Source organism: Lemur catta, chromosome 9 (genome assembly GCF_020740605.2).
Source record: "Lemur catta isolate mLemCat1 chromosome 9, mLemCat1.pri, whole genome shotgun sequence".
Taxonomy (NCBI): Eukaryota; Metazoa; Chordata; class Mammalia; order Primates; family Lemuridae; genus Lemur; species Lemur catta.
Window position 1 is genome coordinate 47,764,084 of NC_059136.1, and position 25,534 is coordinate 47,789,617.

The 25,534-nt window shown below is 33.3% G+C and overlaps 1 protein-coding gene across 3 annotated transcripts in view; it reads left to right on the forward strand.

Moving 5' to 3' along the window:
- Positions 1-25,534, forward strand: part of CSMD3 (CUB and Sushi multiple domains 3) — a 1,082,068-nt gene that overhangs the window by 452,033 nt on the left and 604,501 nt on the right. For all 3 annotated transcript variants that reach the window (XM_045561854.1, XM_045561855.1, XM_045561856.1), the window contains one exon: positions 1,961-2,048. In XM_045561854.1, coding sequence (XP_045417810.1) covers positions 1,961-2,048 — 88 coding nt within the window. The remainder of the gene's footprint in view (positions 1-1,960; positions 2,049-25,534) is intronic.

The window sequence follows — 25,534 nt, forward strand, 5'->3', positions numbered from 1 at the left end:
GAATATTAGATAGGATTTTGATAACTAAAAAAGAAGAAAAGGATGACATGGAGACATGGAGAAAACACAAGCAAATGCACAGAGTGAACATTTCTGATCAGCAAAATTGCAGAACAATGGAGAGGCAGTTGGACTTGGGTGATGGGTGCATCTTGGTGACTAGTGAGAAATATAGTTGATGTAGTAGAAAATCTAGAGTCATTGGAGATTTGAGCAGTAATAAAAACTATGTTTTAGGAAGTTTAACCCTCCTCTAATATTCAAGATGGATTGGAGATGGAAGATAATGGAGTCACAAAAGCATCAAAGTTATTAGGTCAAATTTAAGGAGATTGATGAGATGACACTGGACATTTTTTGTGGATAATAAAATAGGTCATTGAAGGAGCAAGAAAGGAGCTTACAAAAGATAACAAAACCATAGATCACAAGTCATTAGCAAATAGGTAATTTTTTCAAACCATAACAGAAATATAAATATGGAGAGATATGGCTCAATGTTTTTAAATTTGTCTGCTATAGTCTAATCAGTCAAGTAAGAGAGTGAGAAAAAGAACCCAGAAAGGTAAAGATAAATTAAATAGCAAATTAGAGGACCAAGAAAAGCAAAAATATCACATGCTTTAAATTAGTGAGCATGTAATAAAGTTGGCAAGAAGAACATTGTTAGTGATACTTAGGAAAGTAATTTGGTTTTAGAATGATGGAAACACATGCAAAATTATGTATCTAATTGAGAAGGTGATAATTTTACCACACCCACGACTGTTGGACCATCACTTGATAGCTATCCTCCTATCTGATGAATCAGTGTGAACACAGTGACCAATTTGAATGAAATAATCCGGAAGTCCAGAGGTTCTCAACTTTGACTTTACATAAGAATCACCTGAGAGTTATTAAAAAAATAAATACAAAAACTAATGCTCAAGATCCTACCCCAAACTAATTTCATTAGAATATCTAGCAGTAGAGGTAGGCATCTTTATTCTTTAAAAACGGATCTATCTATAGTTATTCCAACTCATAGCGTAGGATAAAAACCATTGCAGGGTTAAGGTTTTTTACTCTCTGGAGTCTCTACTTAGGCACTATTCTTTTCTTAAAAGGAGCAGATAAATTGATAAAGAGGAAGACAATAGAATTTATTCTCCAGGTCACTATAAGATTGAATTTATAAAACAACATCACTCAGATATTTCAGAACTATCTTTTTAAATAATCTTCCCATTAAAAAATGTATCTTGGGGATTTAGTTATCCACTGTGATCACATTCACTAAAAAAAATTAATACGTCTTTTATTAACTGAGTACCTTGAAGACACTGTTGAAGATGTGTACAATGATTAAGTAAAATATAGTCATGGATATTGCCTGAAGGTAAAGCCAATATTTGGGCTTTCAGCATTATGTAATAATTTAATGACATGCTTAGTAATTGGCACCATTGTTTTGCTTTAATATTGGCAGACAAATTTCTTTGTTATATACCAAATACAGATGTGTTAATAATAAACTTTTTCCATAGGGTCATATTTTTCATTGCAATGTTAAAAATAACAGGGACTCTAATGATACTCATAACTGGTGGTTGACTTCTGTACTGCCAATGACTAATGGAAACTTTGGGCACTGATACTCTGGGAATGTGTTTCCAGGAATTTTGCGATTTGAAAGTAACTAAAAGTCAAGTGTTAGATATTAATATTTTAATATTCAGAATAGTGTATCATTGAATATGAACATCAAATTTATTTTTATAGGTTCATAAATAGGAAAAATAAAGCTTTTATTTTTATCATCACATTATAAAATTGTATTTTAGCTTTCTATGGTTAAATGATAGAGATTAGAACAACAAAATATGAGCATACATTTTATATAAGTTTTTAAATTAATATCATCCTTGATTTTCTAATCATATGTTTTTTGTTTCTTTTTCTTTTCTTTCTGTTACAGTAAATGAGGGCGGTATTAAAACAGCTTCCAATTTATGCCCAGATCCAGGAGAACCAGAAAATGGGAAGAGAATTGGATCAGATTTTAGGTAATATTTTAAATTGCTTATTTCTTTATTTATCTTGTCAATGTTTATTTTAATTTACATTTTAAAATAGCTAATAATAGGGAGATGAAGATCCAGTGACTTCAGACTTTGGCAGCTAGATTTCAATGATGTGTTACTATTAATAATATTCATACTTTAAAGTGACTAGTTAAGTTATATATTATCTTTATCAGGACACTTTTATTGGAGTTTAATGATTATTTTTTGTCATGTAACAATTGAACAATCATGGGATTTAGACTTTAAAAAAATGAGTTTGATTTCAAATTCTCGTATTTCTTGGTTGTCTGATCTTGGATACGTTACTCAATCCTGTTTGCCTGAAGTTTCTCTTCTGTAGCATGTAAATAAAATATACCATATGGTTTATTTGCATGTTCCAGAAGATAAAACTCAGGCAAGTAGGATCTCATGAAGACAGAGAGTAGAATGATGGTCACCAGAGGCTGGGAAGAGTAGTACAGAGAGGGGGATAGGGTGGGGAGAGTTAAGGGGTACCAAAATATAGTTAGATAGATAGATAGAATGAACAATATTTGATAGCACAACAAAGTGACTACAATCAACAGTAACTTAGGGTATATTTTAAAATAACTAAAAATGTGGAATTGGAATGTTCCTAACACAAAAAAATGATAAATGGCTGAGGAAATGGACACTCCGATTACCCTGATTTGATTAATTCACATTATATGCCTATATCAAAACATCACATGTACCCTATAAATATATACAATTGTTATGTACCCATAATAATTAAAATTTAAAAGTTTAAAAAGTAATCATAACTTGAACATGTTTTAAATCTATCACAAAATTAGTATATATTTTATTAATTTTAAATTAACATTACCAACAACATAGAGAGAATATATGTATTATACTGTTGCAGATTTTAATTACATGACTAATAATGCTTTTAAAAAATTTAGAATTTCTATTAGTCCTCTGATTTTAGCATTTTACAAAAAATATACAAAAATCCTATTAATATGTTAAATAATAATTTAGATAAAATTCACAAATACTTAGTTTTACCCAGTATGCATGTTATATTAAATTGTATTTTTAAATTATTGATGACAATGTTTATAGTTACATATACTATACATTTATAGTTTTTAATTCTTCATGTTGTTTATATAAAGCACAAAATGATACTCTAAAACATTATCTGTATAAAGGAAAAAAGTTCTTTAAGTTCTTAAGTTCTTAAAATATAGATCTATTGGAATTTTGCACCATGAATCTTACAGGAGAACTTAAAATTATATTTTGCTGTACTTGGAATGTAAAACAATATTATTTTAACATGAATATAGTTGTATTATAATATTCTAAAATATGTACAGAACTTTAATCACCCCCAGAACTTAATATAGATAATAATATTTGAAGAAACACACAAAAGAAAAATTCAAAGACCTGGGATCTAGGTAAACTTGGATCCTAGTAAATTAAGTAACTTTATCAAAATCAGCTAAATCTTTTAGCCTCAATGATTACAATTGTATTTCATAACCACATAATGATAAGAAGTTTACTAAGTAATTATTTTCTTACATGTCTTCTGTATTTCTTATAAAACACTACAAGTATTTATTTTATTCCTGTTTTAATTTTTTTTATTTCAAATTATTAAGAGAGTACAAGTATTTTGATTACATAGATATTTTGTATATTTCTTAAGTCAGGGCTTTTGGTGTGTCAGTCTCCAGAATAGTGTTCATTGTAGCCAATAGGTTAGTTTTCATCCCAAACATCCCTTCTCACCCTCCCCTCTTCTTGGTTTCCAATGTCTTTTATAACTCTTTGTGCCCATGTGTACCTGTTGTTTAGCTCCCAGTTATTAGTGAGAACATACGGTGTTTGGTTTTCTTTTCCTGAAATACTTCATTTAGGATAATGGTCTCCAGTTCCAACCAAGTTGCTACAAACGAAATTATTTCATTCCTTTTTATGGTTGAGTAGAACTCCATGGTGTATATACATATACCACATTTTCTTTTTCCACTCGTAAATTGATATACACTTAGATTGGTTTCATATCTTTGCAATTGTGAGTTGTGCTGCTATAAACATTTGAGTGCAGGTGTCTTTTTTATAAAATGAGTTCTTTTCCTCTGGGTAGATACCCAGGAGTGGGATTGCTGGATCAAATGGTAGGTCCACATTTATTTCTTTGAGGATTTTCCATACTGTTTTTCATAGAAGTTGTACTTATTTGCAGACCCACAAACAGTGCATAAGCATTCCTATCTCTCTGCATCCATGTCAGGATATATTGTTTTTTGACTTTTTAATAATGGCCATTCTGACAGGGGTAAGGTGGTATTTCATTGTGGTTTTATTTTGCATTTCCCTGATGGTTAGTAATTTTGAGCATTTTTTCATACAATTGCAGGCCATTTTTCTATCCTTTTAAAAACTTCTGATCGTATCTTTTACCCATTTTAATGGGGTTGTTTGTTTTGTTCCTGTTGAATTGTTTGAGTTCTTTGTAGATTCTGGATATTAGACTCTTATTGAATGTATAATTTGTGAATATTTTCTCCCATTCCCGTGGTTTGTCTACTCACTCTGTTGATTATTTCCTTTGCTGTGCAGAAACTTTTTGATTAGTTAAGCCCCATTCACTTATTTTTGTTGTTGCTGTTTTTGCACTTGGGGTCTTAGTCATATATTTTTTTTTTGCCTAGGCCAAAGGCTACAAGAGTTTTTCCTAGGTTTTCTTTAGAATTTTTATGGTTTCTTGCCTTCCATTTATGTTTTTTACCCTTCTTAAAATAATTTTTGTTTATGGCAAGAGATAGGGGTTCTATTCATTTTTCTTCACATGACTATCCACCATTTATTGAATGAGGCTTCCTTTACCCTGTATACGCTGTTATCTGCTTTGTTGAAGATCAGTTGATGATACCTATATGGTTTTACTTCTGGGGTCTCTATTTCGTTCTGTTGGGCTATGTGTCTACCTTTATATTCGTACCATGCTATTTTGGTTACCGTAGCCTTATAGTATAATTTGAAGTCAGGTAGGGCCAGGTGGAGGGATGCATTACACTTAGTCACAGTGTGCATGACAGTCCCTGCTCTCCCTGCTCCCTCTCTGTCCTGGCAGGGGTAGTAGAGAGTGGCTTCATTGGAGTGGCTGTGACTGCAGTGGAGCTGACCCTCTGCAGACCTGGCCCTTTGGGGCTGAGAACACAGTTTGGTGTCTGTTGCGGTGATCTGGGACCAGAATATTGGCAGGACCCCACTGTGCCCACTCTCTGATGCAATGCTGTTGCATTTTCCAAGCAGCTCCTTAGTCAGTTTGCAGACCTGCTGTGGTGAGGGAGCCCCCTCACAGCTCAGGTTTCATTGTCAGTTGGGAGAGCACAGAATCCAAGGGATCTCTCCCTTAAGCCTTCCCTAAGTGTGATTACTTCCCCCAAGTACCTTCTGATCTTGCGGAGTGGATTACCCTACCTCTTTCTCCCTCACTTTGGGTGTCTATTGTGGCTTCTCTGGTGACTCACAATGCTGTCTCCAAGACAGTCCATGATGGGTGAACCCCTACCCGCAACCTTGGATCCTCTTCTTGAGAGCCAGAAGTACAGGCTTCTTCTAACCTGCTCTTTTGCCTCCCTCCCTCCTATTTTATTCCTATGTTTTAAATGAGGAAGCTGAAGCTCTGTTTACCTAGCTAAATAATTTGATGGAACCTCAATTTGAATTTGTGATTTCTGGACTCCAAAACCTGACTTTTTAATCTCTATATTACATTATGCTTTGAAGTCAAACAAACTTCATTCAAATCACATCCCTGACATAAATTATCTTGTCTTCTGCAAGAGTTGATTTCCTCAGATCTAAACTGAGGATAACAATGCTTATCTTATTGGGTCAAGGAGAGGGTCATTTGAGATATTGCATAAATGGTAGTAATCATGAAGCTTGTGACAAAGTAAGTATTCATTCCAACTGCTATTAAAATATTATATATAGGACAATTATTATTAATATTAATATTTTCTTCATCACACTGTTTGCAGATTATATTAATGATTTATTGGAAATAGACTTAAAATATTATAATGTAATAGTGAGTTAAATTACCTTCAAGTGCAGTAGATTTCAAGCTATGCAGATGTAATCACAAATTTAGAAAAGTACTGTGAAGTCAAAAATAAAATTAAAACCAAGATTTTATGAGAGAGAATAAAGATACTTTTATTCTCTTTCTTAAATTGGAAGCCACCTGATTTGAGAAGGTCCTACTCCCATTGACATTGGAAGAATTATATGCATCTAGCCCGCAGGCAAGGGACAGCCTTACATTAAGGAAGAGCTTGATGAGCTGTCCCAGGAATATATAGACCAGTGAAGCCTAGTTACAGAGTCTAAATGGGAAAACATCATAGAATGAAGTTGAGGAAATAAGGAGAAACGAGATCGCTTCTGCAGAGAAAGTAAATTGACAGCCATTCAGCCTGATGTTTACTGAAAATGTTTTGTTTTAAGCTCACAGTGTTTTTAAAGAATGGAAGCCAACATTTAAAACTATCTCTCTCTAGGCCGGGCGCGGTGGCTCACGCCTGTAATCCTAGCCCTCTGGGAGGCCGAGGCGGGTGGATCGCTCGAGGTCAGGAGTTCAAGACCAGCCTGAGCGAGACCCCGTCTCTACTAAAAATAGAAATAAAATTATCTGGCCAACTAAAATATATATAGAAAAAATTAGCCGGGCATGGTGGCACATGCCTGTAGTCCCAGCTACTCGGGAGGCTGAGGCAGTAGGATCGCTTAAAGCCCAGGAGTTTGAGGTTGCTGTGAGCTAGGCTGATGCCACGGCACTCACTCTAGCCTGGGCAACAAAGTGAGACTCTGTCTCAAAAAAAAAAACAAAAAACAAAAAAAATAAAAATAAAACTATCTCTCTCTCTAACACACACACACACAGTGTTGTATTACCATGTTATATTTGGCAACTTACACCTGTACTGCTTTATGGCAACATCTACTGAGACCAATTGACAGCTGCTCCCTCTAGGCTAGGAAGACTCTGTCATTCACTATGTTTATCCATAAGCTACTTTACTCATTTAAATCACCTGCCTATGATGGGAAGTTGTAAAGAATTGTAAGAAAGTGATGTGATCCAATTTATATTTTCAGTAGATCATGCTTTCTTTTTTAGGTTAATGGATTGAGGAAAACATAAGTGTTAGTTAGAAGGCTGCTTCATAGTCTGGGTGAAAATGATGGAGTCTTGGAATATGGTGTTGGCAGTTAACTATGCAGATTTGAGATATGTTTCGAAGATAAAATCTTCAGTATTTAATGAAAATTTGATGTGGGAAGTAAGAAAAATGGAAGAATAAAGGATTATTCCCAATTTTCTGAGTTTGAACAATGTGAGGATGGATAGAATTTTAATATTTTGGACAGTGTGAAAATACAGAAATTTGAAGAGAAAAACTGAGAGTTCAGTTTTTTTGTTTTTGGGTTTTTTTGTTTGTTTGTTTTTGAGACAAGATCTTGCTCTATCTTCCGGGCTATGGTGTCATCATAGCTCACTGCAACCTCAAACTCGCCGACTTGAGCAATCCCCCTGCCTCAGCTCCCAAGTAGGTGGGACTACAGGCACACACCATCACACTTGGCTAACTTTTCTACTTTCTGTAGAGATGGGGTCTCACTCTTGCTCAGGCTTGTCTCGAATTCCTGGGCTCAAGCAATCCCCCCATGTTGGCTTCCCCAAGTACACAGATTACAGGCATGAGCTACAGTCCCTGGCTGAGAGTTCAGTTTTAAAGTTATAAATTTCAGATGCCTTAGAGATTTGTAGGTGGATATGTTAAGTTAATTGAAGTTCCTAGATATCAGGGAACTATCAGCGTGTAGGTATTATAAAGAATATTAAAGCAACATAAGTAGAAGACATCACTTAAAATATATAGAAAGTCAAGAGTACTTGTGACATAGTCCCAAAGATCTATATTATTTGATGAACTGTTCAATACAAGGTATTATCAAATCATGCTCATGAGTGACCAGAAGAATAAGTAAATACTTGAGAGTGACTGAAGTATGAGAAGAAAGTCCTTTAAAAGGAAAGTAAAGAATATTGAATGCTATTGAAAAATTGAGTATGATGAGCACCAAAGATTGTCTTTTGAATTTGACAACATGCAGGTTGTTGACAAGAATGATTTCAGTGGAATGACAGAGGTTGAAAATCAATTGAAATAGACTGAAGAGTCAATAAAAACAGTTCAGATAGGTAGCAGCTTGGGAACATCAAGTTATATAAAGCAAGAGAGTAATGAGCCAGTTGTTGTATGCTCATTAGGAAGTAAAGAGAGAATATCTTTTTAGAGATGCAAGAGACCAAAGCGTGTTTATTGGTTGATACAAATAATCCTATAGAGAGGAATATGTAGGTAATATAGAAAGAGAGGGTATAAGTAAAGGAACATAATTTTGTAAGAGAAAAATAAATGGGATCCCAAAGACAAGAAGAGGGGAATTATTTTCACTGTAACAGGAAGGAACATAGAGAAGTGGAAAGGAGATGCTCCTAGGCTTGCTTGTAGATTTTGTAACTGGAAGATGAGAGAGCTCATGTTTAATACTTTTACTTTGGTAATGCTGAATCTAGTAAAGCCAAATGAAAATGTGTGTATAGGGAGATGGGGATGGATGAGAGAGAAAGTTTAAGACTGAAAGAAAAATAGTAAATAGTTGTTACCAGGAGTGGGATAGCAAGCTTGATATAGAAATGTTTCCTCACTAAGTAATTTTAAGTGCCCATTTGAAATTGATGATATTGAATTTGCCTGGTTATTTAATTTTTATCTAGAATAACTGAGCTTCCAAGGTACAAACATAAAAAGGATTGTGCAAAATCATGGTAAAGCTCAGTGCATTTGGAACATTGCTAGTAATTCTTTCAGGCGTACAGATTAGGTATATGGATCTGAAGCAAAGAAGTCTCAAGTAGAGTATAAACTGGTGGGACTCAAAGTCCTCCTTTATAAAGCTTTTCTTATTTTTTCTAATCCATAGAAATCTGGTTCTTATATTCTTAGCATTGTAAACTTACTTCATTTTAGCACTAGAATATTTTTCCTTGTCTTTTAGAAACTTTTCTAAGCATAAGACCTTTGGACCTAGATATAGAATTATTCACATTTTCTGTATGCCTGACAAAGGAAGTTTAATAAATGAAATGAATTGATTAAAACAGCTAAACTGCAGTTTAGCATTTTTCCATTAATTTCCCTGATCACATGACCTTATAGCAGGACCTCAAACTCATCATAAAAGTAAATGGCTTATGGACAGCAGTTGATGAAACAAATTATACAAGTACATAATCAATATTTTTATAATCACTGAGTAAATCCATAAGAAGATCCTTGGAGAAGTATTTTACTTGCTATATTTTGCCTACCATTTTGTACTGTAATCCCTAAGGTGAGAGTCCCAGCAGCTGTGTTTTGAAACCTTAAAAGCTTTGTTTCTAATTTGAAATGCCTATGGAACATAACAGGCTTTAAAGGGAGAAATGCTGCCAAAGAGATATAAAGATGCCAACATTTTCTATACTGAAAAATAAATTAAAAATTTAAATGTCTCTTAAAATTACAACCAAATGTCTAGGATAGTTCAGCTTGTGGAATCCTTACCTTTCACAGACTTTTCTTCTGCAGAAAAGGCCTTAATTGATCCCTCCTCCATCTGAAACAGAAAATATAGAGGAAGATGAGTTTTGAAGATGTCACTAAACAGGGACATTACTTTGTTCTCCTCTTGAGAGCAAAGAATATATCTTGGCTCCAAATTTTGGGTTTTCATTTGGATTATTAAAACACTGGTATATCTCAGCATAGAAAAAGCAGGAAACATGCTACTCATCTGGTAATATTAAAACAATACCATTCATTACATAGTATATAGGTATGCAAGAGATTGATTATCATAATCCAAACCCACCACATTTTTGAATATGGACTCATCTTTACCCATTCCCCCAACATGAGCTTTCTAAATATGCTAGAATATTCATGTATAAATTTTACTTTGATAATTGCTAAGGGACTATTAACATATAGAAATTTCCAAATATGTTCTCTCTATTCCCACTTTACAAATAAATTTTTCTAAAGAATAGTCTAAACCTGTGATGTTTCCTTCTTTACTGCTAAAACCAGGTATAACCATTGTAACTATCTGTAACCATTATAACCTCTTTTTTTACTTCAGTTACTGAGAAATATAATAACTTAGTTTCCTTGAGTATAGCCACTCTGATCACCCACTTTTCACTCTTTTCTTGAATTACTCTCTCCTCTCATTTCCTAAAAATAAGCATTCCTCAGAGTTATATCTTCAAATCTCCCTTCTCCCTCTGTACCATTTGCTTCAAGAATGCTACCACCTCTGAAGGCATCATAACCACAACTTTCTGTGTTTCTCTCAGGTCTTTACCTTTCCATTGTTCTGAGATCTGAATATTTATTTTCAATTTTAAGACAATTGAACTAATCTTTCCTCTAATACAAGTATACTACATGTTATTACAAGTGAAAAAGCATGGAATTTGTAATAAGATGAACTTGATTTCAAGTCTTGTCACTCTTTTTACTTAACTTGAATAAGTTATCTCCCCAAAGTTCTGTTTTCTTTTTATTAAAAATGGAAAGAGTAACCCCAAACTGAACTGCTTCTGTAATGAAGGACTAGATTATCTAACAGTCCATAAAATTGCCTAGTAAAGTATCTAGGACAAAACAGAGCTCTGTAGGCTAGATTACCTGTCTTTCCCTTTTCTTTCTAGTTTTCCTGTGATTTTCCCAGTGAATTCAGATTTAAAAAAAAATTTCATTTCCAATATCTTGCAACCCATTTATTCTACATTTTTTAGTTTATTAATTAGTTATCTTCAATTCTCATTGCCTCTATTTTACTTTACACCCTTAAAACTCTCACCAGCACGATAGCAATACTCTTCTATTGCAAGAAGTATTACACCTGGTTTTCAGAAAAATAGTTTTAGTATATAACTATTACTATATTACCACCTGATCAAAAACTTATGTTTTCCATACCTCATTGAATTAAGAAGTAATGTAATATCAATTATCATACACAGACATACATCATACTTTAGCTTACAACCACTTTGACACTATTATTTTATTTGTTAATCATTAAAACACTGTAGATGTCAATGTTCCTATTTTGCTAATGAGTAAATTTACATGCCAGAAGTTCCTACATATAGCAATAATGAAGGCAAGTCTTTATCCCAAGGCTTATGGCCTGCAATTTGGTGCTCTTTTCCTTTTGCTTATAAATGTGCATTCTGGCATTTAGGTTCTTCCTTAATAGAGTTCAAACCTAAATTTCTGGCATTATCTTTCAGTTCTATCATATTGTGTTACAGATGCTGGATCCACCTCTTATGGGGAAAAAAGTATCATTTCAGTTGTGTGGTGTGTATTTTTAAAAAGAAATGTAAAAGAAAAATCTACTATTTCCTTAAACTTTCTAGTTGTTTAAGGTAAATTGTTCTTCCAAATGTCTCTACCCTTTGTCAGCAAATGCTATTCTCTCTTCCTTGAATATTATCCTGCCAATCTTTACCTATGGTAAGCCTATCCATTCTTCAAATGAATTTTCTTCATATTCTTTGGTTTCTCATAACTTTTATCAATACTCTCTTGGCTCTGTCAAAATGAAAATAAAAATGTAGAGATTAATCTCTAAATTTAACATTTTATTTGGGAAGAAAGAATTACAGTTTGAGGCATACATGCAGATTGGATCGTCTTTATTATGTCTGAAGAACAAAGAGAAAGTCAGAGGTTTTCTCAGAAGGAAAAATGTCACCTATTGCTTTTTGAGGAAGTTCATTGGCACTAGCAAATTTCTGTGGGGGTGGCAAGCTTCGACTGGTGAGCGATAGAGGTGGGCAAAATTTGTCCCAGAATTGCAGCAAGTTATTACAGCACTTATAGATGAAAGTGTTCTCAGGTTATAACAGGCAGTTTCAGCAGCTGGACTTGTAGAGAATTATATTTCTGAAGTCATGTTATGTGTCCTGAGTGCTTCCCCCCCACCCCTGGGCTTCTCAACTCTGTTTTCATTAGGCATAACAAGAATAGTCCAATTTGTATGATCAACTTTCACAGCTCATTTGACTTGAATAATATTAATTCTTGTGTCTCCATACTCAATATTATTCTACCTATTGAATGCAGATATTGTCTTATTTTTTTTCATTAAGCCAATAAAAGTTTACATGCTTAAGAAAAGCTTACTGTGTTGAATTTGAGTAAACCTGCACTGTCACCTTCTTCTTGTGTTGTGTTTTAGGACCAATGCAATAAAGACTTATCCTACTATCTGTATGAAAAGGTATTTCTGGCCTCTTTGAAAAGGCTCCTTAAAAAATATATTATCTAGGTTTGAAAAAAAGAGTAATGAAAGCACAGCTGTCCACACTACTCGGCACACTATTACCATATAAAAATTAGCTTCTATAAAACTAAATCTATTTTAAGTTATATAAATATATAAATGAAATAGCAGGACTAGATTTTGGAAAGCTATTCCAGTTATATTATCTAAGTTGGTAGGACATTTAGGATTTATGACTTATGGAAATACTCAAATTGGGTAGGCAAACTTAAAAGAGAATAACATGAATAACATGACCTGGCACTCATACTGTTCATATTTCCAGATGAGCTTTGTGCTATATCTACACTCTACACTGTCTACTTTACCTTCATGATCTCCTCATTGCTGGATGGAAAAACAAGCTGTGATTGAAATATTGTAATGAAAATATTAAAGAGAAAAAATTGATGTAAATAATTTGAGGCCATAGATAGTTGAAATCATGGTGATAGTCTACTGAAGTAAAGTTTAAAATGTACATATTTAGAAATAATTTTGATAAATAATACTATTTATGAATAAGGCAAGTATTTCTGCCTGGTTAGTGTGAGAATGTGTAGGGTTTATTAAGAGTAATTCCAAATCTATAAAAATGAAATTATTTCATGTATTTTATGTCACACATTTTTAAATTACAAGGTTTTACATTTTTAAAAAGTAAGTTATAATAAAAAGAAATACTAAGATTCCCTTCTAGTGTTACAACTTATGATAAGGAAAACTTAAATGCAAATTCAAAAGGTCAAATTGGTCAGATTTTTCATTCTGAATTTAAACAATGACTCAGATTTACCCTCAGTTTTACTAAGTATATGTGAATTTTGCTAAAGAAATACACTTATTATGTTGGAAACACTATGTGACTTGGACAAAGTGAAAGATGTCTTTAACTAGTCTTTATTAGTTGCCTGTTATTCTTCTTTCATAGCAACCTCCACATTTAAAATATAGTAATGTAATTTATTTATCTGTCTCCCTGTTTATGACCATAATCTGTTTTGAGAAGAGAGTCTCATGTCATTTTCACTATTACATCCAGTTTGCCTGGGACCTAACATATATTAAATATTGAAATCGTGTTCATCGAGCTTTTTGTTTTGTTAGGTATGTATAGTATTGAAAAAAACCTTTTTAGAATACAAATGGATTTAATCAAGCAGATACCAATTCACTATCTACTTTTTGGCCTTGATTGTCTATAAGGCATTTGAGGCTGTAACTATTACATAAGCACTCAATGAATGTATATTGAATAAATGGATAAATTATTTAATGAATAAATATTTTCAAGTGAGTGGATGAATAAATGAGTGTGTGGAAGAATAGTTTGGCATGTGTGTGGGGAAGGAAGACAAGGAGTTTGCCAGGATGGAGGTGGGTATACAGGTTGTAGAGGATTAGGTAAATGAGGTAGGAAGCAGCCAGAACATAAGTAACCCTAATTTGTTATCCCAAGGATCTTAAGCTTTATCCAGGAAGCAATTTGTAACCTCTACAGAACTTTTCATATCATACTTAATAATAGCTATATTTCTACAATATATTCAAACATGTTCTTGCTCTATTTTTGGACCCACCCCACCAATACTTTCAGCTAATCAATGAGTTATTCATTCTTAAACATATGATTTATTGGAATTATCTAAAAATTTCAGTATAAAGATTCAGTTTCTTGAGCTTCACCTTCAGACATATGAGGTGTGCTCAAGATATATAAATAGGTGACAAGACCCCCCCCGGAGGATTATAATGCTGATGGCCTGTGTGACACACTTTGAAAAACACTGCCATATGAAAAGAAATGTATTATAAATCAACTTTACAATGGACTTACAGTGTGAAGTATAATGTTTTAGCACAAGAACTTCCTAATTTTTTTTTTGATCACAGTGCCCTGAATGTCTCTTAGTGTAATTTTTTTTCATAGCTCTCATGCCCAAAGAAATACCTAACACTTCCATTTATTAAATAGTGTGTCTAAACAACTTAGGAATTTCTGTTCCTACAACTTAGCACTGTTGTGCACTGTACAACTCAAACCTTAGAATCAGATTGGATATTACCACCTCATTTCTTGTTCCACAGTGAAATTGTGTGATACTTGCTTTTTATCACAGGAACCACAGAAAATACAGCATCACAAAGAGATGTCATTGAAAGGGATATAGTAGTCTAATATTAAAATTGTGACCCATCTCAAGCTAGTAGTTTGTACAACTCATGATAGATGTCTGTATTTCCTTCAAAAATATAAAGTAGACTATAGCACTCTGTTTCATCCAGCAACCTGACAAGCTCAGCACAGTTTGGGAAGTGCAATTTTAGCCAGTAAGGAAAGGAGTGAAAAATCTACAATAAAAATGGATGCTGGCACATTTATTTTGTATTTTAGTAAGACCTATTGCAAGAACCAGCTATTTCCCCACCCATTGCCCAGACAACCTGGTATTTGTAATTATAGTGTATAACAGCAGCAAAGCTCTCCAAGGTCTATGTCATACCTGCACCTAAACTACTATATCTTATCCTAGTGTGTCCTTTCACTCATGTACTCAGCAGATACTCCCTGTGTACTTATGGAGCAGACACTGGGCTAGACCCTAGATGTGGGAAATAAAAGGATGAGTAAAACATAGTCCTTCCCTCCAAGAATTTACAGTCTTCAGCTTGTATCTCAGTAACTCATGAAAAATTGCTGCCAATGTGCCCCGCCCTTTAGTGCACCTCTGTATGCCTGTCTACTATCTGTGGGGTCTGGTTTCCTCTACTGGATGCTGTTGTTATTTTTTGGGTTCCTCTTAGCTCCAAACTTTCTATTCCAAGGGCAAAACCATCTTTAGCCCCTCACTAGATCATGCTCTTGGAACTCACTAAGTCTGACATACTGGGTCCCAATTTGACCAGGAAGAAAACTTGGATTCTTTAAAAAGTAAAATAATGAGATTTTTGTCAAAGATTAATTTCTCAAATATAATTAATAATTTAAGGTAGCAATTTACATAGAAATTTTGATGTACACAGAAGTAGTTATACAGAATTCTGGGTCTATGACTCAGAGGATCTATGATCTATGACTCAGAGGATCAGAGTGTGATGCACTCTGTTTCTATTTCTATGGTTATGTGTATTATGGTCTCTAGCTGGCTTAGTAGATGATGGTGAGGTAGTGAAGAGATGGTGGAAAGATGGCAGATACAGAAGCATGTCTTTTCTAGCATTCATCTTAATGTATATTAAAATACCTGGCAGAACTGCAATTAAAAATTTAGACTATTCATCATATGTTGTATCCCTGTAGAATGGTTGAGACTTGTTTTCCTTTAATGTTAAGATGATCTATAGTCCATTTCTGCATTATGGAGATATTCTTTACCACCATATACGACTTGATAATATTTTATAGAAACTATTTATTTGTATTTTAGTACAATATCCATTTGTAGAGACTTCCAGAATTTTATAGCTAGGAAGAAAACCTCAGAGGTTATCTCCAGGTCATTCCCCAGTCCCCAATCTCTTATTTGATTTTAAAAAGCTAATACTGAGATTTCCCCAACATTTAGCAAAGCATTATTTCTTGTTTGTAGTTTTAGTATTTACTAGATGGGCATTTCTATATATTTTTATTGATACATAATATTTGTACATATTTATCGGGTACTTGTGACATTTTGATACCTAGTAGAATGTGTAATGATTAAATCATAGTATTTAGGATATCATTTCCTTGTTTAGGAAACACTTCAAATATTATCTTCTAGCTATTTTGAAATATACAATATATGTTGTTAACTATAGTCACCCTACTGTGCTATCAACCACTAGAATTTATTCCTTTTAGCTAACTGTACATTTGTACCCATTAACCTATCTCTGTTTATCAACCTCCTCACCAACACCCTTCCCAGCCTCTGGTAATTACCATTCTACTTTCTACCTCCACAAGATCAACATTTTCTAGCTCTCACATGTGAGTGAAAATATGTGATATTTGTCTTTCCATGCCTGGCTTATTTCACTTAACATAATGACCTCCAGTTCCATCAATGTTGCTGCAAATGACAGGATTTCATTCTTTTTTATGTCTCAATAATATTCCATTGTGTATGTACACATTTTCTTCATTCATCCATTGACAGATCCTTGGGTTGATTCCATATCTTAGCTATTGTGAACAATACTGCAATTAACATAGGGATGCAGGTATCCTTTTGAAGTACTGATTTCCTTTCCTTTGGATAAATACCCAGATTTCAGTATGGCATGGTAGTTCTATTTTTAGTTTTTTGAGAAACCTCCATACTGATTTTGGTAATGACTATACTACCAGCATTCCTACCAGCAGTGTATGTGACTTCCTTTTTATCTGCATCCTCACCAGGATCTGTTAATTCTTTGTCTTTTTGTTAATAGCTATTCTAACTAGGGTGAGAACTATGATTTTGAATTGCATTTCCCTGATGATTAATGATGTTGAGCATTTTTCCATATACCTAATGGCCATTTGTATGTCTTCATTTGAGAAATGACTATTCATTCAGATCCTTTGCCCACTTTGTAATGAAGCTATTTGTTTCTTTTTTGCTGTTGAACTATTTGAGTTCCTTATATATTCTGGGTATTAGTCTCTTGTTAGATTCAACCAGTTGTCTCTGTATTCTGTTGATGGTTTCCTTTGCTGTACAGAAATGTTTTAATTTAATACAGTGTCATTTGTCTATTTTTGTTTTTATTGCCTATACTTTTGAGCTCTTAGCCATAAAATCTTTGCCTAGATTGATGTCCTGGAGCATTTCTCCTATGTTTTTTTCTAGTAGTTTTATTGTTTTGGGTCTTAAGTTTAAGTCTTTCATCCATTTTGAGTTGATTTTTGTATTTGGGAAGAGATAGAGGTCTATTTCATTCTTTTGCAATGGAAATCTAGTTTTTCCAGCACCATTTATTGAAAAGGGTGTTGGGAAGGCATTTTTAATGCAGTGGGAGACTTTAATTGCAAAGTTATTTTAATCAGGGTAATTTAATTTTTATGATATGCATATTAGAGGAACTGCTTTATCACAGTCAGTATGTTAAATGAGAAATATTTAAAAGTGAAACACCCCTGCCTTCTATGTTAGACACTTTCTATTCATTAAACTGGCACAATGACATAAAAAACATGGTGAAGTATTTGAGGCATATTTGTTTTGGCAGATTTACTTTAATAAAAGGTAAATTGATTCATGGAGTGTTAACAGCTAGAATACACCTACAGATAGTCTAATCCAATCTACTCAACATTTTTCTCAGTTGGTTATAATACTTAATAAGCTAGATGTGAAAAAATAAATTTATTTTATATTATAGGCTTAATGTGGCAATAACAACTTAATATGCTAAATTTGTATTACTGACATATGTGATAATTTATTATTAATTGTCAGCATTTTATATATGATTTAAGAGTAAATATTAAATGTGGGTAGTCAGTGTTTGATCTAAGTGGTCCTTCCAATGTACGAAACATTGAGCAGTTCACAAACAATGAGGTGTTGCTTTGTGCATCAGTCTTTGCACGTTAAATATCACTCACAAAGTGCCTTGTGGGTTACTCTTGCTTATTTTTATACCATTGACTGGTAACGGCCACAGGAATAGATCAAAGGGGATTTTATACAGGAAAGTGCTTTGTAAACTAGAAGAACCTGCTCAATTATTAATTTTTAACATTCTTTTAAAAATTTATCCCAGGATTAAAAAAAATCTTGATAGCTTTGGATAATTTATAACATGTATCACAAGATTCAGTTCATCTATGTTTCTGGAATGTTTTCCTACTGTGAGGTAGATTTTACTTTATTTAAACCTCAGCTTCAATTGGTTTATTTCTCTGTGACAACTGCTCTTAAACATAGGGTCACAGTCATTCGGGATTTCTTTTTATACAATTAATACGTTACTAATATTAAAATATCAAAGTTTGGTAATTACTTAAGCTTTGAAAACTTAGATAAAAATAGGGTTACCCTCATTGCACTATTTAATTCATTGCTGTCTAATAGAATTGTGAGGGGGTGAGAGAAGGAGGAATAGAAAAGCAATGGATATGGTCAGAGTTAATGTGCCAAGGATGAGATATTAACCTTGCCTTATTTTATAGCTTTGCCTAAATGAGGCATACTTTATGAAAATGCCTACATGTGAACTTCAGAACAGCATGTTGTGGAAACCATTGGGAAGCTTACCAACCTAAACACTGACATTAAATCCTTTCATACTTTAGTTTCCACACCAATTTTATTTTACATTTTGATTTGCAGGGATTATGTAATCATGTTAATCGTAATTCCTTCAACCACTCTGTCTTCTGTGGTTACAGCAACAGAAATGATGCCAAACATATCTTTTCAATTAATATTTTAAAGATTTATTATTCTCAAATGATTTTAACTCATCTCCTAAAAATATTTGTATAACAGGAAAAAATGTTTTGTTTAGGCTTTTAAATAGATTATATTTTGTCACTTAAGTGTCTGTATATTTTAATTTCTCTGAATATTATCATGATACATACTTCCTAATCCATTTTACTAGTAACCTTTGACAGCACTGTTTTACTAATCTCTTACCTTTTTTTCCATTATAGAATATCATTATCCTACTATGTACCTTTCTCTTACTTTACAACACAGTTATGGATCTGTACAATACTTCACTTGTTATGTAAAAATATTTTGTTCATCTATGATTGAAGATCTATTAAAAAATCACTTAATCAAGACACAAAGTTGACCTAGTAAATCTCAGATATAATACATAAAACAAAATGAGAAAAGAAAAAAAGCACATGGTAAAAAGTATTTATCTTATAGACTCCAAAAAAAGAATTACTGAGATAAAAATAAAACCTTCAGCTGTCACTTTTTAAATAATTGTCCTAAATTTAAAATATTGAAATCTTATCAGTTATAATATCAAGGATTTTTGAGAATTCTGAGGAGCTCATCACAGTTAATTTTGGAGGTTAAAGAAAAGGTCTCTATGATAATAATCATTATCCTTGTTTCAGAAAGTATGGAATTACAGCTTTTTAAATGGCTTTTGCTTTTTGCTTAGTTAGCTATTTAACTAATGAAGAGCTGTTCTCATATGAAAATCTACATTAGCTAATGCACTTACTTATTGCTTTTGTGTTTCTTTCTGAACAATCCGTGTCTTTTGGGATTGTTCCTTTCTCCAGGATATTGCGCCCTTTGGAATTGGTCTATTTTTCAACATATTATGTTATATTATAAAGAAGTATGTAAATATAGGAAATAAACAGACAAGAAGAAAGATTTACTCCTAGTGATAGAATTTAGCTGAAATGAAATCAAGTATTGGAGGGATGACGGCATGTGGTATCATCACCTTCCCAACATGTTTGAAATTATACTCAAAAGACCAAGTTTGAGGAGATTAACAGGGCAGTAATTGCTTTGAATATCGAATGAGGTGGTGAGTGACCTTGAGCATTCCACAAACCAAGATGCACAGGAACAATATCCAGACTGGTCATAACCAACAGCACAAATAAGGCAGTAGATAAGAAGAATAAAATACAAAGGTGTGTGAATGCTGAATTGGATTAACCTTGCGTCTGGCATGTCTTGGTTTTGTCGACACTATCTATGCAAAGGAATTATATTAATTTTATAAGGCAATGAAATGGGCAATACACATACAACAATTGTGGTGTTTTTTCATTCTCTTTTGAAGAAAATTTGGTATGAGTTAAACTCCTTTAAAATATCTAACAAAGCTTATCAGTATAATTTAGAATCAGAAAAAATACATTTTGAAAATTAGGTCACATATCATTCCCTTACAGTAAAGTTTATTAATGTTTAATTTCCACAACTTACAAATAAATGGATTAATACTATCACTTTTACTTCCATCTTAAAACAAGAGGTTAAATATTCAAGACAGAAAGAATAATTAATGGCACAAGTAGTGAAAAGAGGGAAGAACTGAATCTAAAATAAGTTAGAGAAATGACTTCTGTATATGGAGAGTCAATTTCTCTGTTTTTACAAGAAGAAAAGAAGAGAGAATGGATTTAAATATGAAAAGAACTTAAATTCTGAAATTAGATTTCAAAACATGTTAACAGTGTAGAGCTTGAAGTGGTTTTTACATTTTTTTTTTTTTGCTAATCTTCATTTTCAAAATTTCTACAATACATACTTGTATACTTTTAAAATACAGAAAACTTCATATTGTAAAAATTACCTACTCCAAATCTGAGGTAAAAATAACTTCAGATGTTTTAATGAGCAATTGCTTATTTTTGAAATTGATAGTTTAAATACATTTAGAGAATCATTTGATTTTCAAAGATATTAAACAAGCATTATTGTCGTCATTTTGGTAATAGTTATTTCCTCTGCATGTTTATTTAATATGTTGATTTTTTTTACTACAAAAATGATTTACAGATGCTTTAATTGTTAAATCATCCTTCATGCCTGGATAATATCTACTTTGTACATTGATAATTTTGAAAAATATATGTCTACTTTAGACAATAGCAACAACAAAGATACACACAAATTCACTCTTGATGTAATGCTCTCAATATTCCTTGTTCCTTTATTTCTTTGATCCTCTTCTCTGACCCAAGCACTATCATCTGTCCTTCTATGTATCTGTATTTGTTCATATTTTATTTATTTGCTTGTAAACAAAATTATAGTTTCACTATCTTAGGTCAAAATAGGTGAAAATTTATATATTTTGAAAAATAGCCTATCTTCTTTCACTGACAGCTTTGATATTATAGAATGATGGAATGATAAGCATCATTTTTAAAAAGATGATAGCACTTAAATATGGGCCTGCATAATCATGGTGAAGACCAGCACTTGTTTTTTAAACAATATCATTACTGATCATATGCTTGATAATTTGATACTTTCAAATTAAAAAATGTGTTCAGCTATGTATTTTGAAATGTTCTATCAGATTGAATAACCTACTAAAATGGATGGCTTTATTTAGCTGGGTAGGGCAGACATCTCTTCAATGGTGACAGATAAATTACAGTGCGTACATCTTGTCTTCCTTTGTTGCCACTTAATGATAACTGAATACTTTTCTAGAAATATATATGTTTGTTTATATATATATACACACATTTAATGAGACTTAGTTGTAAATTTTCCTTACGTTTAATTCAAATATTAAAATTGTTCATAAAATTAAAACATAATGTATTTGTTTAAGAAACCCATTTCCTGATTATTGAACCTGGATTCTACTGAAAAGACCACTTATTTCATTGACTTCTATCCTCTCTGTGTTGTTTTGGAATAGGTTCAAATGTAGCTATGATCCTGGATGGATATGCTTACAAATGCCCATTATACAGGCTTTCTTTCAATAGTGGGGAAGAAATTAATGGCTTACACAACAGAAATGAGTGATTAGAAATATCGACCATATTAGCAGTTTGGATTCTGCTTAAAGACACTGTTAACTGCTCAGTTAAAATATCCCACTAGCCCCTGCAGCATAGAAAGATCCTTTAAAGCATAGAACAGACCTGAAAAATCTAAATCAGAGGACACACAATGGGACATGTGCCCAAAGTTCATATATGATGCTTTGAAATGACATCTCATAAACTTAAGGTAAAAATATTAAAATAGAAAATTGTCCTCTCATCTACTTGAGAAAGCTCCTTTCCTCCTACCTTATTTATCTGTGTGCTATTCCTTTCTCTTAATGCTTCCATTTTAATTTACACTCCTAAATTATTGTAGCAAATGCTCAACTAGGGGTATGGGCATGCTATGGACACAAAAAATAAAACATTTAATTCTGAATTGAGGAATTGGTAAAAGCTTCATGAGTAAACCAAAATTGAAACTGAATCTTAATAATGATTAAGTAAAATGAGGAAAATGGAAATTTCTGGGAGAGTAGACATTTAAAAAAGCCCAGAGGTAAGAGAATATATGAATTTCAGGTAATGGTGTTTGGAATATAGGTATATATTAGGGAGATATGGGAGGCACTAAAATTTTAAGAATATGAACTTTATAAATTGACAAAAATAAATTTCCCCCACTAGAACACTGGAACTTAGAAATAAGTGCTGAAATTAACATTTTAAAGTTAAGACGAATGGAGCAATACAGACATATGAAAACAAAACAAAAAATTTTAAAAGACAAGAATTCCCCGACCATCAAGACTTCATTTTAATTTGATTGAGGAAAATAATTGAGTTCCTGATATGCGTTAGACACTGTGTAACTTATAAACAATATTTCACTACTTTATGACAACAGATGAAGAAGCTGAGGTTTAGAGAAACTGTTACTTTCTCAAAAGCTGGTGAAGAGTGGTGTTAGTATTTGAAAGGAGATCTGTATGATTCTTTTTTTTTTTTTATATTCATTATGATATCCAGATTTTGTTCTTCCTTTTTTTTTTTTTTTTTTATTTCAGCTCATCATGGGGGTACATAAGTTCAGGTCATATACATTGTCCCTGTCCCGCCCATCCCCCCGAGTCAGAGTCCCAAGCGCGTCCGCTCCCACTCTCCAGACAGTGCGCCTGGCACTCACCATGTATTCATACCTCGATCCCCTCCCCCCCCACCTCCCCGGGTCTGCACCCTCAAGCATGACCATTCCCCAGAGGGTGCGCAACACACTCGTCATGTAGGCATACACCCATCCCCTCCCCCCACCCCCCCATCCCAGTCTGATATCCAATTGGTATCCTTCCCCGATGTACATTTAGGTGATGATCAGGGAAACCAGTTTTCTGGTGAGTACATGTGATGCTTGTTTTTCCATTCTTTGGATACTTCACTTAGTATAATGGGTTCCAGCTCTCTCCAGGAGAACCAAAGAGATGTCGTATCATCGTTATTTCTTATAGCTGAGTAGTACTCCATGGTATACATATACCACAGTTTACCAATCCATTCGTGGATTGATGGGCACTTGGGTTGTTTCCACATCTTTGCGATTGTGAATTGTGCTGCTATAAACATTCGGGTACAGGTGTCTTTGTTAAAGAATGACTTTTGTTCTTCTGGGTATATGCCCAATAATGGAATTGCTGGATCAAATGGTAGGTCTACTTGAATCTGTTGAAGGTATCTCCATATTGCTTTCCATAGGGGTTGCACTAGTTTGCATTCCCACCAGCAGTGTATGAGTGTTCCTGTCTCTCCGCATCCACGCCAACATGTGTTGTTTTGGGATTTTTTGATAAAGGCCATTCTCACCGGAGTTAAGTGGTATCTCATTGTGGTTTTGATTTGCATTTCCCTGATGATTAGGGATGTTGAGCATTTTTTGATACGTTTTTTGGCCATTCTTATGTCTTCTTTTGAAAAATTTCTATTCATGTCCTTTGCCCATTTTTTGATAGGATTGTTTGATTTTTTCTATAGCTTGAACTGTTAACCACTACTCTGAACTACTTCTCCCAATGTTTAACTGTTTAACTGGAGAAAAAAAAAAAAGTTGGGTTTGCTAATCCTTAAGAGGAAAAAAATATAGAAACTTCAGGGATTATCTATGACTGGTCATCTTCAGCATAGCAGCAAAGTAGTTACATATTTATTATTACCAATTGCCTGTCTTTCTTTAGGCTAAGTGAATTAATTTGCTATAATCAAAAGACACAAGCTGAAAGACCTGTCACTTAAACAAGATGTCATTTATTACTGTTATCAAGAAGAGCCTGGTTAAAACTAGACTATCATAATCATCTGTGACAAATTCAGTGACCTTGACAGATTGATTAATTTATGAAGTTCGTGAGAGAATAGTAATTAAATGACTCCTATGGACTAGGCTCTATACTGGGTCTTCTGTTTTTTCCCCCCAATGTTTTACCATCTACCACTACCCCCCTAATGCTACTTTCTAACCACTACCTCCTTAATAGTAATTGTCATCATCTCACCTCTGTGAGAGCTAAGATTACAGCAACAGATTCTTAACCAAGCCCCTTGCTTCTACCTTTGGCCCCTTAAATTGTATTCTTCACTCAGCGCTCAGTGGGATCAATTTAAAGCATAAAGTAACATAATGTCATTCACTTGGCTCACAGCCCCTTAATAGCTACCCAATTCCCTCAGAATAAAGGTCAAAATCCTTACCATAGCCCACAGAGCTGTAAACAATCTGTCCCCAAATTCTAAATGCTTCCTTGACTTAATTTCATCCATCTCTCTCCTCCATTTTCTGTGCTCCAATCACATTGATATTTTGCTTGCTGTTTTATGAACACAGCAAATACACTGGGTGATTAGAAGTGGGTGCTGTGGGTTATAAAAAATTTAAATTTAAATTGAGAGAGTACCCTGACCCAAGAATAATTTTTTTTCAATTACAAGAATAGGAATATATCTGAATGCATTAGGCTATCTTAGACAGATGTTAGTGAATAATAAATCTTCAAGAGAAAGCATTGACTTCCTTTCTCTCTCTCTCTCTCTCTCCATGTGTGTATGTATATATATGTATATATATACATACACACACACACACACATGCACACACACATATACATATATATGTAAAACAACACACATCTACATATATGTGTAAAACAACTTACAATATTTTTGAGAATGTTTTATATGTTGGAAAACAAAATAGATAAGAGCATAGAAATTTTTTAGTGGGGTGAGAGAGCCAAATAAATACACAATGCAAAAATTAGTGTATAGACAATAACATAGAAAAAGATTATGGATTAGGAGTATCTGAGTGAAATCAGGAAACACTGAAAGATTTGAAGTAGAATAATGGTATAATTTGATCTACCTTTTAAAAAATTTGCTCTGGATATTATTTAAGGATAAATTGCAGGGAGTCAAGAACAGAAAGGAGAAACTGACAACATAGCAAAAAGGACTACTGTGATAACATAGATGAGAAATGATGGTGGCTCAGTCAAGATAGTGACAGTATAGGAGTGAAAAATGTTGGATTCTGGATTCTGAAAGTGTTACTAACAAT